General features: G+C 44.8%; 1 protein-coding gene across 1 annotated transcript in view; it reads right to left on the bottom strand.

Moving 5' to 3' along the window:
* DTWD2 (DTW domain containing 2) overlaps positions 1-14,267 on the bottom strand; it is a gene marked incomplete at both ends in the record, with an annotated part of 92,503 nt that extends 78,236 nt beyond the window's left edge. Inside the window, one exon of the mRNA XM_082013056.1 lies at positions 14,143-14,267. Coding sequence (XP_081869182.1) covers positions 14,143-14,267 — 125 coding nt within the window. The remainder of the gene's footprint in view (positions 1-14,142) is intronic.
* Positions 14,268-16,493: the final 2,226 nt, after the last annotated feature.

Raw genomic sequence — 16,493 nt, 5'->3', positions numbered from 1 at the left:
CAAAAAACACCTGTTACAGGCAGTTTGCAGGCCTTCAATATTGTGATAGATATTTAATAGCTTTAAGAACTGAGGACAAGAATTTTACAAGCTCTTACCAGAAATGACAGGCATCATTGGTGTAACTCAGAAATGGTATGTAGAAAGATGGAGGAAAAAAACAGCTGAGGACTATGTCTTAGAAGCCAAAGGAGAACCATGCTTCTGTGGGAGAAGGATGGACTTCACAACTCTATGAGAGTTATATTCCGAAGCCGTTTATTGTCTTGTCTGACTCCAATATATATCATAATTTTCGCTTAGTCACTGCGCACACACTCATGATTGGTTACAACTTGTTACACACACTATTGCAATTGGCTATATACAAAATATCACGCGCTGTCCACACGCCCCTCACACAGTCAGGATTGTTGCTTGCAGGTGTTCCTGTTTTCCTCGCTTCTTCTTAGTTGTTTAATCACAGCTCCTTCTCCTCAAGGCTGAGCCATGCAGATATCCAGCTGTTTACCAGCTTCTCAGTGCCACAGCTCCTTCTCCTTAAGGTCGAGCCATGCATATCAACGCCACAGCTCCTTCTCCTTAAGGTCGAGCCATGCAGGGTGATCCCAACATGCTTCCACTAACACAGGCAACTACTAGGCCGGCATATCCAGGAGTTTGAAGTCACATTACTTGTTCCAAGCAGAAAGCATTACAGACTTTGACAAAAAACATTTCAGCAGAGCTTGTGGAACAAAAGTACGATCCTGGTAAAGCTATGAAAGAGCCCAGCGAAAATGGAATCCAGTGCTTAGAAGACAGTGTTTGACTTAAAAAATGAGAAAGTGACACAGGTACATTGCAAGGGGTAAACCTGGATGGGAGATCAGATGGTGGAATGAAATACAGTCACTAAAAGGAGGAGAGAAGACTCCAACAACTACCTTCCACAACTGAAATGGAAGACACACCAACATGTGTGTTGGAAAAACAACTCATAAATGAAAGGCAGCCAGAAAAATTAGAGGTGGAAGAAGGCAGATAACCCTGGTAATTCCTTCTTTAGGAACTAAAAAAAAAAAACAAAAAAACCCGAAAAACAAACCCTAAGAAATTCTAGACATACAGATTCAAGAAGGGAGAAAGGTTTGCATGGTGCACCTGAAGTGACAGGAAAACTTGGTTTTGTAAAAATGAAACTCAGTTAGGCTGCGGGAAAAAAAAAGAAAAAAAAAAAAAAACAAAAAAAACCCCATGGGGTAACTGAAGAAGAATTTACATGAAGTAAGACCACAGCAGTCACGGGATGTTCAGACAAGCTCTACAGTTCTTTTATGTCATCAACAACCCTGGGATATGTTAGGGCTGGCTTTCCTCAAAACGAAATACTGTTCTGTTTCATAGCAACACTTTCCAGGTGAAATTCACCTATGCCAATCTCAGATGCAAGCCTCAGAAATCACAAGAAAAATCAGAGAATTAGTTGCACTTAAACCAACTCTTATTTGGGTGTATGGATAACAGTCTTCAGCTCTCACCTCCTTTTGTAATCATCACAGTATGAAAAGTAAAATACTTTTTTTTTTAGGTTTTTGCTTTGTGTTATGCTTATAAAAATCAATAGCAATTATTGTGAAAGAAACAATGGTATTTTTAGTATTCCTTATGATTAAATTGGGAAGCCTTGATCAATGTTGAAACATCTTTGGCTTCTCTTACAATACACTACCATCCCCAAGGCAAAGTTGCACTTGATGTAATTACAGAAAAGCAGCAGTTCAAAGGTACTAGAGTTGCTTTAATTAACAAGATTATTCTCTGCTGCAGTTCTCATCTCTGGTTGTGCTCCTACTAACCTATTGCTGTCCATAGTCAAAAGGAGGTTGCCAGTCTGACATACCTTTTTTTTTTTTTTTTAATTTTAATGCCAGCAGATCAAAATGGATGCTAACCAAGTCAGCCAAGCACAAAGTAAGTGGCCTAAAAAGGTCACTACTCATTAATCTGATCACAATATAATAGGAAATGAATAAATGCCCTTGAAATTTAGCCCAGTAGAAAGAAGTAACATTCAAGTCACTAAAATTTTTAATTCATCAACACTTCTGGCACGACTCATTACTGCTAACAAAGGCCAAAGAAACAACAGAATGAGAAACTACCCTTGATACAGTAACTGCTAAACACAGAACAAAAACAAACCGAAACCCACTGACCAATGTATAGCTTGATATTTATAATTCTAACCTATAGAAGCCACAGAAATTAGTGTGTAAACTACGATCATTTAAAGTAATATTAATAAAAGGGTGTTGAAACTAGTTTACAAAAGTCTCATCAATTCACCCGTTCAGGGATTTCCCTCCCCACATTTGGACAACACTGAAAAATTTACACATGCAATTACTAGGCCAACGCAAGGGTACAAGAGAATTGCAAATGCACCATGTTTTTCGAAAAGTAATAAATGAAAAAAGTCACAAGAAATAAAATTCAGTTCCATAGGCCAAAAATCCATAAAAAGGTAAATAATTTCTGTGTTGCAGTATAGCTGAAGGTATCAGAATAATTTACCTGCTTTGCTATGAACAACAACAGCCGAAGACAACACTTTTAAAAAAGATAATTCCTCTCACCAGTGTTCCCCTGCTAGGGACTCTCCTCTTCCCCAGCCGCAAACTCGAGTTGTGTCACTGTCGAGGTCTCTCCACACAAATCCAAAGGCAAATCTAAGATTTCATGTCTTCAGCATAATCACGCTTCACACGTGCTCTGTTAGACATATCTTCAAAATACTGAATACTACCTACCAAAATATCTTCCTCAGCAAATGCTGATGCTGCAGACACTCTTGAGATACTGTCATGTAAACTACAACACATAGCATCTTCATAATGCTACTTTTGACTGCCACTAAGAACTGGAAAGACAGTTTCACATTTACAGAAGATTAATATTTCTAGAGGGGTTTGCCTTATCTCAGAATTATACTTTATTACCAGCTACTTGTGCTCTTCCAGCAGATCTCTAATCTTCCATTGTCTCATTACTATCCTATAATTTCGCCAAGACCAACTTCTCTGTTTAAATCACTACTTCTTTCTGCCAGCTTTTGGTCAAATGGCCAAGAATTACAATATTAATATCAGCTCATCATCAGTGGTTACATTATTATCTTCTGTATCTCACGAGAAAGTTATATATATTTAATTTTCATTTATTTTGAATGGGGATACTTTTGATTTAGTAGTACTACGTTATCTTGGTGCTCTTTCAAGAGCTTATCCAAGCCAAGCTTCCACAATTCCACCTTCTACCTCCAGTCTGATAACCCTACCCACAGCAAGCAGAAAGCTGTTAAAAGCTTGTCCAGCAGAAAACTCAGCAGCAGAACAGCTAATTGGTTTGTTCAGCTAGGAGAAGAGAAGACTGCCCTCATCGAAGCTTACAACTTTCTCAAGGGGGGCAGCAGAGGAGGAGGTGCTGATCTCCTCCCTCTGGTGACCAGCAACAGGACACATGGAAATGGAATGAAGCTGTGTCAGGGGAAGTTCAGACTGGACATTAGGGAGAGGATATTCACTGAGAGAGCAGCTGGTCACTAGAACAGGCTCCCCAAGGAAGTAGTCACGGCACCAAGACTGTCAGAGTTCAAGAAGCATTTGGATGCCTCCTCCTAGTCATATGGTCTAGTTTTAGGTAATCCTTCAAGGAGCAGCGAGTTGAACTCCCTGATCTTTATAGGTCCCTTCCAACTTGAGATATTCTATGATAATTAATCTAAATTGGATTAGAACATTGCTCTCAGCAACAGTGGTCACAGGTCATGGTTCTCAGGCACCACTGGAGTAACCACCCCGTTGCTATTAGACTATAAGAACCAGAAGGAGCTTCAGAAGGAGGACACACCTCTGCAAGCCTCAGGCTGCAAGGAGTGCTTGAGGTCCACCACTAGGCCATGTGGTCTTCTAGCCTGCAGGAGGTATGCAGCTGTTCCCTAGCTGCTGTGCCAAAAAGTGAAAGAGCTGTGGGAAGAAGTCATCCTGCACAGCATCAAAGAGCTTAAAAAAGATCAGCTGGTTCCCTTCTGAGACCCTGAACCTTCAGCTGTCACAGAGGGGCACGAAGCTGGTAAGATAGGACTCCTATTATAATGAAGACTGGAAGGTGGCGACCTCTCACACTAGGAGGAAGGCTCCTGCCCCACCCAGTGACTTGCAGTTACACAAGAGGTTCATTGTCTTTATAGCTGATGGGAAGCTGGGACTGCTGTCCAATGGAGCAGCTCTGACAGCCCCACTCAGGACCACTAGAAGGAAGCAGGAAGTGATAGTAGCAGAAGATTCCCTGCTGCAGAGGATGGAAACCCCGCCACGATCTGCCTTCTAGGGAAGGTTACTGCTTGCTGGGGGCTCATATTTGGGATATTGTGGAAAAGGGATCATGGCTCATCTGGCCCTCTACTACCCTCTGCTGTTCTTCCATGTAGGCACCAATGACACTGTTGGGGTGACATGAGAAGTATCAAGCATGACTACAGAGCTCTGGAGGTGGCAGTCTAGGGAACTGGTGGTGTTCTTGTCAATCCTGCTGAGGTGGAGGGGTGTCAGAAGGACTTGGGAGACCCTGCAGGTTAATAACTGGTTGTGAAGCTAGTGTCAGCAGCAGGGTTTTTGTTTCTACAACCATAGGATCCTCCTTGAGGGTCAACAGCGACTTGAAAGAAATGGGATGCATTGACTAAATGGGGTAAAACTACCTTTGGCCAAACTATTGCCAGGGAGAGCCTTAAACTAGAAATTATGGGGAAGGAAGTGATTCCTCAACAAACAAGTAAAGAAGTTGGGTAGGCAAAACTTACGGTGATGGGAACAGAAGGGATACAGCAACCAAAAAACCAGAGATGAAGTAAGGACAGGCATGTGAAGGAGCTGCTTGCAGAACAGCCTAATGGGGAAGGCTCTTAAACCTGTACTGGGGCAGGCATCGGCATGCTTGGGTGCCTCTCTGAAATGCTTCTAGACTCAGGGTGGGAACAAACATCAGTGCTGAGCAGAGAGGAAGGATAACCTCCCTCGGCCTGCTGTCAGGAAGAGAAAGAAGTCTGTGTGCAGTTATAGGGCTACACCCTCACTGGGATCATGGAGACATGGCGGGATATCTTACATGACTGGCAGGCTGTGACAGAGTAATATGGGCTTTTTAGGAAGGACAGCCTGGGAAGGCAAAGAGGGCAAGTTGCCCTTTATGTGAGACAACAGCTGAAATGTCTGGAGCTCAGCCTTGGGACAGGTCAGGAGTCAGTTAAGAACATATGGGTCAAGATTAGCAGGCACACCATCACAGGTGTTTTGTAGTGGATATCTACTCTAGACCTCCTGATCAAGTAGAAGCAGATGAAGCTTTCCTCAAGCAACTGTAAGAAGCCTTAAACTCACAGGCCTTGATCCTCATGCACAGCTTTAACCATCCTGATATCTGTTGGAAGGACAACACAGCAGGGCTCAAGCAATCTAGGAGACTGAGTACATTGATGACAAATTCCTGGCACGGGTGATTGAGGAACCCACAAGGAAAGTTGCTCTGCTGAATATGATACTTACAAACAAAGGAGAGGCAGCCTTGGCATAACCATAAGATGCTGAGTTCAGGATCTTAAGAGAGAGTGGAGCAAAAAGTAGGACCATTGCCTTGCATTTCCAGAGAGCAGACTTCAGCCTCTTCAGGGATCTGCTTGGAAGAATCACATGGGATGTGGCCATGAACAGAAAAGCAGTCAAGGAGAGTTGGCTCATATTCAAGGATGACCTCCTCCAAGCTCAGGAAAGACCCATCCCAACAAGCAGGAAATCAGCAGAGATGGCAGGAAGCCTGCACGGATGAGTCAGGAGCTCCTGACTAAATTCAGACTTCAAAAAAACCAGAGAAATATACAAGAGATGGAAGCAGGGACAGGTGACCCGGGAGGAATACAGAGCTGCTGTCCAAGCATGGAGGGACGGCTGAGGCTGACCTGGAGTTTAATCTGGTAAGGGATGTGAAGGGCAACAAGCAAGGCTTCTACAAGTACATCAACAGCAAAAAGGTGGCTACGGAAAACATGAGCCTGCTGCTGAAAGGGGCAGGGGAACTGGTGACACAGAACAGGGAAAAGGCTGAGGTGCTCTATGCCTTTTTTGCCTCTGTCTTTATCAGTAAAACCAGCCTTTGGGAATCCCAGGCCCTTGAAACCAGAGGGGAAAGTATGGAGCGAGAAAGACTTATGGAGGAGGACAAGGTTAGGGAGCACGTAAACAAACTGGATGTTCAGAAGTCCACAGGGTCTGATGGTTGCATCCATGCATGCTAAGGGAACTGGCTGATTGCTATTGTGAGGCCAATTCTGATTATCTCTGGATAGTGGGAGAGTGGTTGCTGAAGACTGAAAGAAAGCAAATGTCATTCCTGTCTGCAAGAAGGGCAAGAAGAACCAGGAAACTACAGGTCAGTCAACCTCATATTAATCCCTGGTAAGGTAGTGAAGAAAATCCTCATGGAAACCATTTCCAAATATACATGAAGAACAGGGAGGGGATTGTGAGTAGTCAGATGGACCTACAAAGGTAAAATCATGTTTGACCAACCTGATGGCCTTCTACAGCTTCGTGGTTGAGGGGAGTGCAGTGGATGCTGTTTATCTCAACTTTGGTAACGCTTCTAACAGTGTCTCAGCCTCCTATAACACCCTAACAGAGAAGCTGATAAAGTAGCACTTAGGTAAGCCGACAGTGAGAACTGTCTGAACATCCAGGTGCAGAGGGTTGTGACCAGTGGGACAAAGCCCAGTTGGAGGCAAGTCGCTAGTGGAGTACGCCAGCTGTTGATACTGGGGCCAATACTGTTTAACTTCTTCATTACTGACCTGGATGCTCAGAGTGCAACTTTATCAAGTTCACAGATGATTCACTGTAAGGAGTGGTAGGTGCATGGCTGTGCTGCCATCCAGAGGTGTGACCAATAAATGAAGAAGCCTCTGAAGAAAAGGCTCAGAAAGCAACATAGGAAGTCACCACAACTATCATAAAGAAAGCTGGACTTATTTCAACACAAAGAGGGCTGGAGAGTGGCCTTTGCTTTAGACAAACTGCTCTATCAGTTGAGTGGGTATCTTCCTGATCCAGCCAGACCAGCATGGAGAAAGTATTTTTAAGGCTCAGCTCAGCATAGTATAAAAGCTGAACAAACACCAAATGATCTTTGAAGCGAACAATGGGCTTGAGCTAGGTTCAACCTATGCATTCCTTCCCAGCAACTTCGGACACATGGTGTAGTGATGGCTAGCATAGAGAGACCAGCAAACACATTTCTGTCGTGATCCAATATCCACTGTAGATTGCAACTGCCTTATTGTGAATCTGTTGTGATTTCAGTACACTGCTGTATCACGCTGCTAAATCAAAATTCATGTAATGTCAGGTATGTTCAAATAAATAAACCTACTATTAAACTTCCAGCCTTTCTCTTGCGGGATATCTAAAAGAACCTCACCAGGGAATATTGGACTCTGAGAAGAAGGACCTTGACAGGCTACAGAAATGGGCTGACAAGGAACCTCATGAAGTTTCAACACAGGGAAATGCAAAGTCCTACATGTGGGGAAGAATAACCCCAGGCACCAGTACCTGTTTTGGGACCCAATGGCTGGAAAACAGGTCTGTAGAGAAGGACCTGGCAGACAACAAGCTAATTATGAGCCAGCAAAGTGTCCCTGTCCTTGCCACAAAGGCAGCCAACAGCATCCTCGGCTGCACTGAGAACACTGCCTGGCGGTCAAGGGAGGTGATCCTTACTCTCTACTCAGCACTGGTCAGGCCACATCGGGAGTGTCAGGCTCAGTTCTGGGTTTGCCAGTACAAGACAGACAAACTTACTGGAGCATGACCAGCACACAGCCAAAGATGACTAATGCACTGGAACATTCTTCATATGAAAAGAGGCTGAGAGCTGGGACTCTTCAGCCTCAAAAAGACAAGGCTCAGGAGGATCTTATCAATGTGTGTAAATGCCTGATGGGAGGGAATGAAGAAAAAAGAGCCAGGCTCTTCTCAGCAGTGCCCACTATCAGGGCAAGAGGCAATGGGCACAAGTAAAACACATGAAACTCCACCTGAACACAGGAAAACACTTTTTTACTGGTCAAACACTGGAAGAGATTCCCAGAGTGGTTGTGGAATCTCCATCTTTGGAGATACTCAAATCCCAGCTAGACATGGTCCCAGGCAATCTGCTCTATCTGTCCCTGCTTGAACAGGGGTCTGAACTAGATGATATCAAGTGGTCTCTGCCAACTTCACCCATACTATGACTCTGATGTAAGCAACAGTGACATGCAGAGTGATCATACTACAGCCACAGCAATGAACCCTAACCCTGCCAGGCTGTGAGACTAGTCATTGACAGTTATGTTCTGATAGGAAGTGGGTACTTCTCTTCACACAGCAAAAGAGAAAACCTGTGAAGTGGAAAAAAAAAATGACCCAGAAGTATGGCATAATACAGCTCCTTTTCACCAGCATTTGGAGAAGGAGCTATATTACTAGTTGTCCTGGTTTCAGCCAGGGTAGAGTTCATTTTCTTCATAGAAGCTAGTGTGAGGCTATGTTTTGGATTTGGGATGAGAAAATGTTGATAACGTGCTGATGTTTTGAGTTGTTGCTAAGTACTCAAGGACAGTCCAGCTTCTCGTGCTGGCCGGCTAACAAGAAGGCTGCGAGTGCATGGGAAGTTGGGAGGGGACACAGCTGGGACAGCTGACCCAGGCTGGCCAAAGGGATATTCCATACCATATAACATCATGCTCAGTATATAAAGCTGGGACGAAGAAGAAGGAAGGGGTGGAGGGATGTTCGGAATTATGGCGTCTGTCTTCCCAAGAAACCATTACGCATGATGCAGCCCTGCTTCCCTGGAGATGGCTGAACACCTGCCTGCCTATGGAGAGTGGTGAATTAATTCCTTGTTTTGCTTTGCTTGCGTGCGCAGCTTTTGCTTTCCCTATTAAACTGTCTTTATCTGAAACCATGAATTTCCTCACTTTTACTCTTCTGATTCTCCCCCGTCCCACCGTGGGGGAGTGAGCGAGCGGCTGTGTGGGGCTTAGTCGCCGGCTGGGGCTAAACCACGACACTAGGATCTTATTATCACTGCTGCACCAACCACAAATAACAGAGATGCCCATAGACTAGATGATACTTAAGTCTCCTTCACAGTAGGGCCATACATACACACACTAATACCAAATGATGAGATACAGCAACTCCCTCCTGAAATCCCGTAACAGTCTTTCCAGTCACACAGTGAACCCAACTCTCCCAATGAAGGAAAACAATTACTGGCACAACCTGGCTTTTAGCTGCTGCCAAATTTAACATGCATGTGAATGCATCTCATTTTTGCTTCATCTCCTCAGCCTTTTCCTTTCTGTGTCCTGATGATGCACAAACTCAGCTCCTTCTAAACTCTGCAGAAACACCTTATTTCATAGAATTACAGAATCTTTGGGTTGGAAGGGACATTTAAAAGTAATCTAGTCCAACCCCCCTGCAATGAGCAGGGACATCTTCACCTAGATCAGCTTGCCCAGAGCCCTGTCCAACCTGACCTTGAATGGTTCCAGGATGGGGCATCTACCACCTCTCTGGGCAACCTGGGCCAGTGTTTCACCACCCTCACTGGGAAAAATTTCTTCCTTAAATATAGTCTAAATCTATCCTTTTCTAGTTTAAAACCATTACTCCTGACCCTGTCACAATGGGCCCTGATAAAAAGTCTGCCCCCATCTTTCTTACAAGCCCCCTTTAAGTACTGGAAGGCTGCAATAAGGTCTCCCCAGAGCCTTCTCTTCTCCAGGCTGAACAAGACCAAGTCTCTCAGCCTGTCCTTACAGGAGAGCTGTTCCATCCCTCGGATCATTTTTGTGGCCCTCCTCTGGACACACTCCAACAGATCCATGTCTTTCCTGTGCTGAGGGCTCCAGAGCTGGATGCAGTACTTCAGATGAGGTCTCATGAGAGCAGAGTAGAGAGGCAGGATCAGCTCAGGTTCCCCCACTTCCTTCTTCTTCCCCCCAGCTTTATATGCTGAGCATGACATCATATGGTATGGAACATCATTTTGGTCAGTTGGAGTCAGCTGTCCCAGCTATGTCCCCTCCCATCTTTTTGTACACGCCCAGCCTTCTCGCTGGTGGAGTGGTGTGAGGCTGAAAAGGCCTTGACTTTATGTAAGCACTGTTCAGCAATAACCACAACATCCCTGTGTTATCAACACTGTTTTCAGCACAAATCCAAAACATAGCCCCATACCAGTTACTATGAAGAAAATTTACTCTATTCCAGCCGAAATCAGCACACCTGCCAAGACAGAGGACTGTTGCCAGTAGGGATTTGTGATGGCCTGCAACAGACCTAGCAATGCCCATAGATCATAAATACTTATAGTTAAGAATCTTAGTTTTTCCTGAAGACATTCCTCAGAAGTTCTCCTACTATAGTAAAATTCTGCACATGCACAGTCAAGATCTGTCGTAACAAGACATTGTACATTTATTGCTTTTGTACTTCCCAAAAGGCTTTTTCCCTAGCAGCACACTAAGCATCTAGAAAAGAGCAAACTCTGACCCACACAAAGTCACTATTTCAAAATGTTGTATTGCTCTCAGAGCGTCACACCACAAAATCAAATTGTTGTCCTATATGACTTCAGTTGTGGGGCCTGCTCATTTTGGAAACTATATTGAGCTTATTCTCCAATTTAAATGTTTGAGTGTGGGGCTTTAACTTCTGAAAGCAAGCTGAACATTTAAGTCAGCTGAGAAAGCCTTAAGACATGATCAAATAACCATCAGTGATTCAAAGTTTATCACCACTGACCTTTTGGTTTTGGCAGACAAACAGAATACATATTAAATTGTAGCCTGAAGAATAAACCGGCATAAAGTCAAGTGCACATACTTCATTTGCATCAGCGGTTTACCATCTCAAACACCAACTATGTGTGGGATCATTTTCTAAAATTTTTTTTAAACTAGCATTTACACAGAGAACAACCTTCAAAATGTAAAATTTCATTGCATTATTTTATTTAAATTCTCCACCATAACCTCCTGCAAATGCTAGCATTTTCTCCACAATGACAATAGGCAACAGAAAGTCTCAAATACGTAATACTTAGAAATACTCTCTTCCTTCAGGACACTCAAGTCTTTCACACAATCCAAAATGAAAACTTACCTACCTTACTCACACCTTTCTGTTTCACATCCTAACTGATCGAGTACTTGTTAGAAAGCTGTCATCAGCTGTTTTGCCATCTTAAAAAAAAGCCAAAACTGTAAGTCAGTCCCCATAAGGAATCACCAGATGATGCTAAAGAGAAACCATTCTTCTGTGCTTTTGTATTGAAATCAGACCATCACCATTATAAACACTGATTCCAAACACTCTCAAATTCTTCAAGGCGCTTTGCAGTAAAAATCTCTATAAGGGGTTCAGTTAAAGATACCTGCCCCCAACCATCACCATAATGTTCAGGGTAATAACAAAGTTTCACAATATTCCTTCCCATTATGTACTCTCAGTCACTGACTTACTTTTACTTCAAGTCATGATACAGAATGCTGTGCTCAATGACAAGCGTAATTTAGTTGTATTCCTGAGGAAGAGGATGGAGAAGATACACCGCAAAAATTGCACAATTCAGTCTTGCATCACAATATTCATCAAAACTTTAGTTTTGAAAACATCGCTACTTTCCTTGTTTCTTAAAAAGCAAGCAGCTCTGTGGCCTTTTTATCCTCCTTGGTTTCTTTGCCCCTACATTTCTTTCCGTGTCTGTCCTCATTGTACCCATGCTCTTCACAGCAAGTGTAATTCATTTAGAGCTCTAATACTACATGGTGATGAGGAGCTGACTGAATACGTTCCACCAGGTTTTACTATGAAAGGAAACAGGGAGATGTCTGTTCTGGAAACCATTTTTGGGTGTGACTCATCAGAGAATCTGTCCAAAATGGAAGGAACTAGAGCAGAAGTTATGAAACACATGGACAAAATAAACAATAATAAGCAGCACCCAGACATTTTGAAAGAACTCAAGGTTAAATAGCTGAATAAGGAATGACAGTGGGTTAACTCTCATTCAGCAGTTCCTTAGCACCTCAGGACTAGAAATGGCAAACATGAAGCAATTAAAAAAAATGCAACAAATAAAACTGTTAATGTAAGCAGAAACTATAATTAAAAATATGGTTAGTGAACACTTACAGAAATAAATTATTTACATGAGAAGAATTGGCATGGCTTTTGCAAAAGGAAATTCGGCTTTTGCAAAAGGAAATTCGGCTTTTGCAAAACTACTTAAAATCTCTGAAAGATTCAACAAACATGGGGTTGAGGGTGCTGTAGTTGTCAAAAATCAACTTTGACTTTCCAAAAGGCTTTTAACAAAGTCCCTTACCAAAAGGTTACTAGGAAACTAGCCACAGCATGAGGAAGGGTCTTTATAAGAATAAGCCGAAACACATTATCCGAAGTATAAAACTCTGGCTTGCTCACATCTTTAATACTATGTGCAAAAGAGGACAGTAGAAGCCACAACCAAAATAAACAAAAAGGTAATTCTTCCCACCCAGTGTTTGTAGGTCTGAGGTGTCTTCTTGCCAGCCAGATGTTGCAGACAGAAGAACTTGACATGGGCTCAAGGGAGACTAGAGTAATTCATAGAAGAAAAAAAAAAAATATCTACCAGGGCATCTTAAATCAACACAAAACCACATCTAGCTCAAGGAGTCCCCTGAGCTAAAACTCACTGGAGAAAAACAGAGTAGCAAAAGGGGGGACTATCGTGCATCTGCTCGGTTTTCATCTTTAGGCACCAACTATTGCCCATGACTTTCTTGTTAATAGTTAACATTTACAAATGCTATGACTTATATATATAAAAATATCCATATTTTTAAATAAATAAAACATACCTGTTTTTATGATTTCTTATACACAGGAACCTCACCAAAAATAAGCTCCTGAACTCTGACACTTTAAAGAGACTACAACTACACTGTTTGTTAGTAAAACAGTTTCTGTAACACCAATCAACAGAAACAGATGAACTCAATACAGATACTAGAAAATTTTTTCTTTGGCGGTTTTGCACAAACTTTTCCTTTCAGGAACAACTGACACAGTGACAACTTGCTCCATTAGAAGGACATACATACAGAGACATATAATCAGGTTACAAGATATTTCTCTAAGATCAAAAAGTCACTACCTGCTTCAAAAAGATACCCGAGTTCACATGAAGTTATATTAACCCTTCCATTCCCCAGTGCTTGAATGGATTTCAAAATTAGCTGTAAACTAGTTAGATGATGCTAGTTTCTTGTTTTCTTTTGATAAAGCACCAAAGACTGAGCAGCCGTGATAACGTCTCAGGCACTTCGCTGCGTGGCACTCGGAGGACACCGCACCCTCCCCTTCCCGCCTCATCCTCCCGCAGATGTCGTGGAACATTTCCCACCTCGTCCAGGTGCCACAGAGGCAGCCTGTGCTTAGAAAGAGGGGCCTGGGGGTCTACACCAGTACAGCCCAATTTACACGCCTGGTGAGAAGCTTGACTTCTTGAAGAATTAAAAATAAAACTTTACACCAGTTCGTTGCCAGGCTCCGTACGCCCCGCCAAGCCCACCCCACCTGCCCGCCCCCCACCGCCGCAGGGAAGGCGGTTTCCTGAGGTGAAACGGCCGACACGTGGCCCGAAACTCGGCTCCACCGCCAGCTCCGCTGCCTGCGCATGGACGTACGTCGCGGTGAGGCAGGTACATACGCTGCCACGGAGACGCAGCGGGTCTCACACGGAGACACGGGCGCTTTCAGCTAAGCTGAAGCCGCTACTGATGTGTAAGAGGGCGACTTCTTCCCTGCTAAGGAACAAAGCCCCGCTCTAGCCCGTTGCTAAGCAACCAAACCCCCTCTGCCCCGAGCTCTGCGCCTCCCCCCGTCGCCGCCGCCACCACGCACCGCCCCGGGGCCTCAGCGCAGCCTCCCGAGGACCGGGGCGGGGCGAAGGCCGGCCGGGCCCGCCGGCCCCACGGCTCCTCAGCGGCGCTGCCCCGCGCGTCACCTGCAGCGCCCGCACTCCGGCCGCCTCTCGCAGCGCTCCACCGGCAGCTCCCACAGGCCCGCGCAGCCCTCACGCTCCTCATCCTCCTCGCTCCGGGCCGGGGCCGGGGCGCTGCCCCGCTCCATGCTGGGGCGGCCGGACGCGCTGGCCGCCGCCAGATGGTGCCGGCGGGCAGGAAAAGCTGCCGTCTCCGCTCACGTGGGGTGCCCCCGCCCCTCGCTGGGGGTCGCCCCTTCGCGGGGGCTCGTCCAATCGGGGCGCGGGGAGCCCTGGCGGAGGGCGCTCATCCAATCGGGGCGCGGGGAGCCGATCGCCCGGCGTGTTGGGGTGCGGCGCGGCCGGCAGGGGGCGCCGGTGGCGCGTGCGGCGCTGCTCGGGGAGTGCTCTTGCCTCTAAGGCCTTTCCCGCCGCCTCCGCAGGGTGAGGCAGCCGGCGTGGTGCGTGCCTGAGGCCCCGGCAGCGCGGAGCTGCCCCTGCCTTTACCCGGAAGGGTGTCGGCGCCTCTAGGCGGCGGGAGCCGCGCTAGCAGCCCGCCTGTCACAGCGGCAGAGCCGACGGGGCTGGGCCTAGCGCCTCCCGGCAGGCCTCGGCCTTGCCCACCGCAGCGCCCGGGTCTGGCGACAGGCGCTGCTGCCCGGCAGCGTCTCCTTCCGCGCGAATTGCAGCTTGGCCTATGCCTTGGACAGCCCGTGCCTCTCGGCCTGTCCGAGCGGTACCTGGGGTGGGGCGGGGGGGGGACGGCGGGCCTGGCCGGAGCCTGGCTCGGGGCCTGTGTGGTCGCCGGCTGCTCTGTGGAACCGCGAGGTGTGAGAAAACCCAGCCAAGGAGCTGCTGGCCTCCTGCTCAGCTTGTAGACCTGTAGGAAACAGTCTCCTGGTGCCAGCGACGGTTACAGTGGAGATTGAAATTGATGTTTGGTTTTTTTTTTTAATTAACTGCTGATCGGTAATGACGTATATGACCATTTAAATTGGTATTTGAAGTGCTTCAGAATAGACGTTTGGGCCTTCCCAGTTCTTTAGGTATCCTTTTACACTCTTAGAATTCAAACAACTCTAGGAGGGAGGCTGCAGCACAAGTCAATGCTAGTGGGAGGATGGTAAAGTAATGGGTAAGTTCTAACTGTCTTTTCCAACCTCAGTAGCACCTGCCTTTAAGAAATAAAAGAAGCTGTAGCTATAGAGTAGGATTTAGATGCAAGTTATACTCTGCTCATTAAGTCAGATATTATAATAATATACTGGAGTGTATTATACAGTAAAATTAAATTCAACTTTGAGGTTGTTGCAGTTTACCTTAGAAATCTACTGAAATATAGTGACTAGTGAATCTCCACGCAACAGATCCTCTTCTGAAATTAGCGACTGGAGAGAAGTTGGCTGGAAGTGTAATTTCCTGTTTTCTGTTCTGCATGCAAAATAAAATGTGTTTACATATTTACAAACTTCAGAGTCATTCATTATAGTTCAGGCCTGCTGGTACTAGATACATGCACAATGTCAAGATGGTTTTGCTTTTAGGTTTTGTATTTTTGTACTGTGGTTTTTTATTTGTAGCTCAAGCTACAAGTGAATTAATTTTCTTGTATAGCAGATAGAATGCATTTTACTCAAAATCAGAGACCAGTGATTCTGAAGCTGGCTGTAAAATTACACAGCATAAATACAAAAAAAAAAAAAAAAAAGGTAAGGAAAATACCACCATGTAAATTTTAAAATATAAAGTCATTTATTGCTAGTATTATATGTCACCTAAATTAGGACAGGAGGACCAATATTGTGGGGGGTAAACTTTTCTATTAAACTGAAAGCCTTGTCACAAGATGAGTTGGTATAAACTACAAAGAGCTTATTTAAGCTGATTATGAGAAGTAACACAGTTGTAGGAGACAGGAGAAGGAGTATTGATGACTTAGTCCAGAGTCACCTTACTGCTTCCACCTTATTGAAGAGAGTGCCCATGCAGTGCTACTGACAGGAGCTTAGATATGCCTTCACAGCTTCCCACGAGAGTCCTCAAAAGAGTGAGGTTTTATCTGGTCTGGTAAGAATAATCGGCTTCAGTCATAAGCTTAAAAGTAAACCATTGTAAACCATTCTGGTCTGACTACACAGAAGAAGAAAACTGATCTGCAGATAGATGCCTAAAATAAATGTGATAATGAGATGAAGTAGTTTTATTGCAAAGGGGATAGGCAAATGTAGCAGGGAATAGCTACTAAGGCCAAACAGAGAGATCACGCTATAGCTTTTCCCTGTGTATATACATCTGAAGAGCAAAGTGAGCAGTTTAAACTGAAGTAAAATGTTGGCATGAGATCAAGTTAGGATAAACTGCCTGTGACTAAAAGT

This window comes from Phaethon aethereus (genome assembly GCF_964289735.1).
Source record: "Phaethon aethereus genome assembly, chromosome: Z".
NCBI lineage: Eukaryota > Metazoa > Chordata > Aves > Phaethontiformes > Phaethontidae > Phaethon > Phaethon aethereus.
This window is presented reverse-complemented; position numbering and strand designations above follow the sequence as displayed.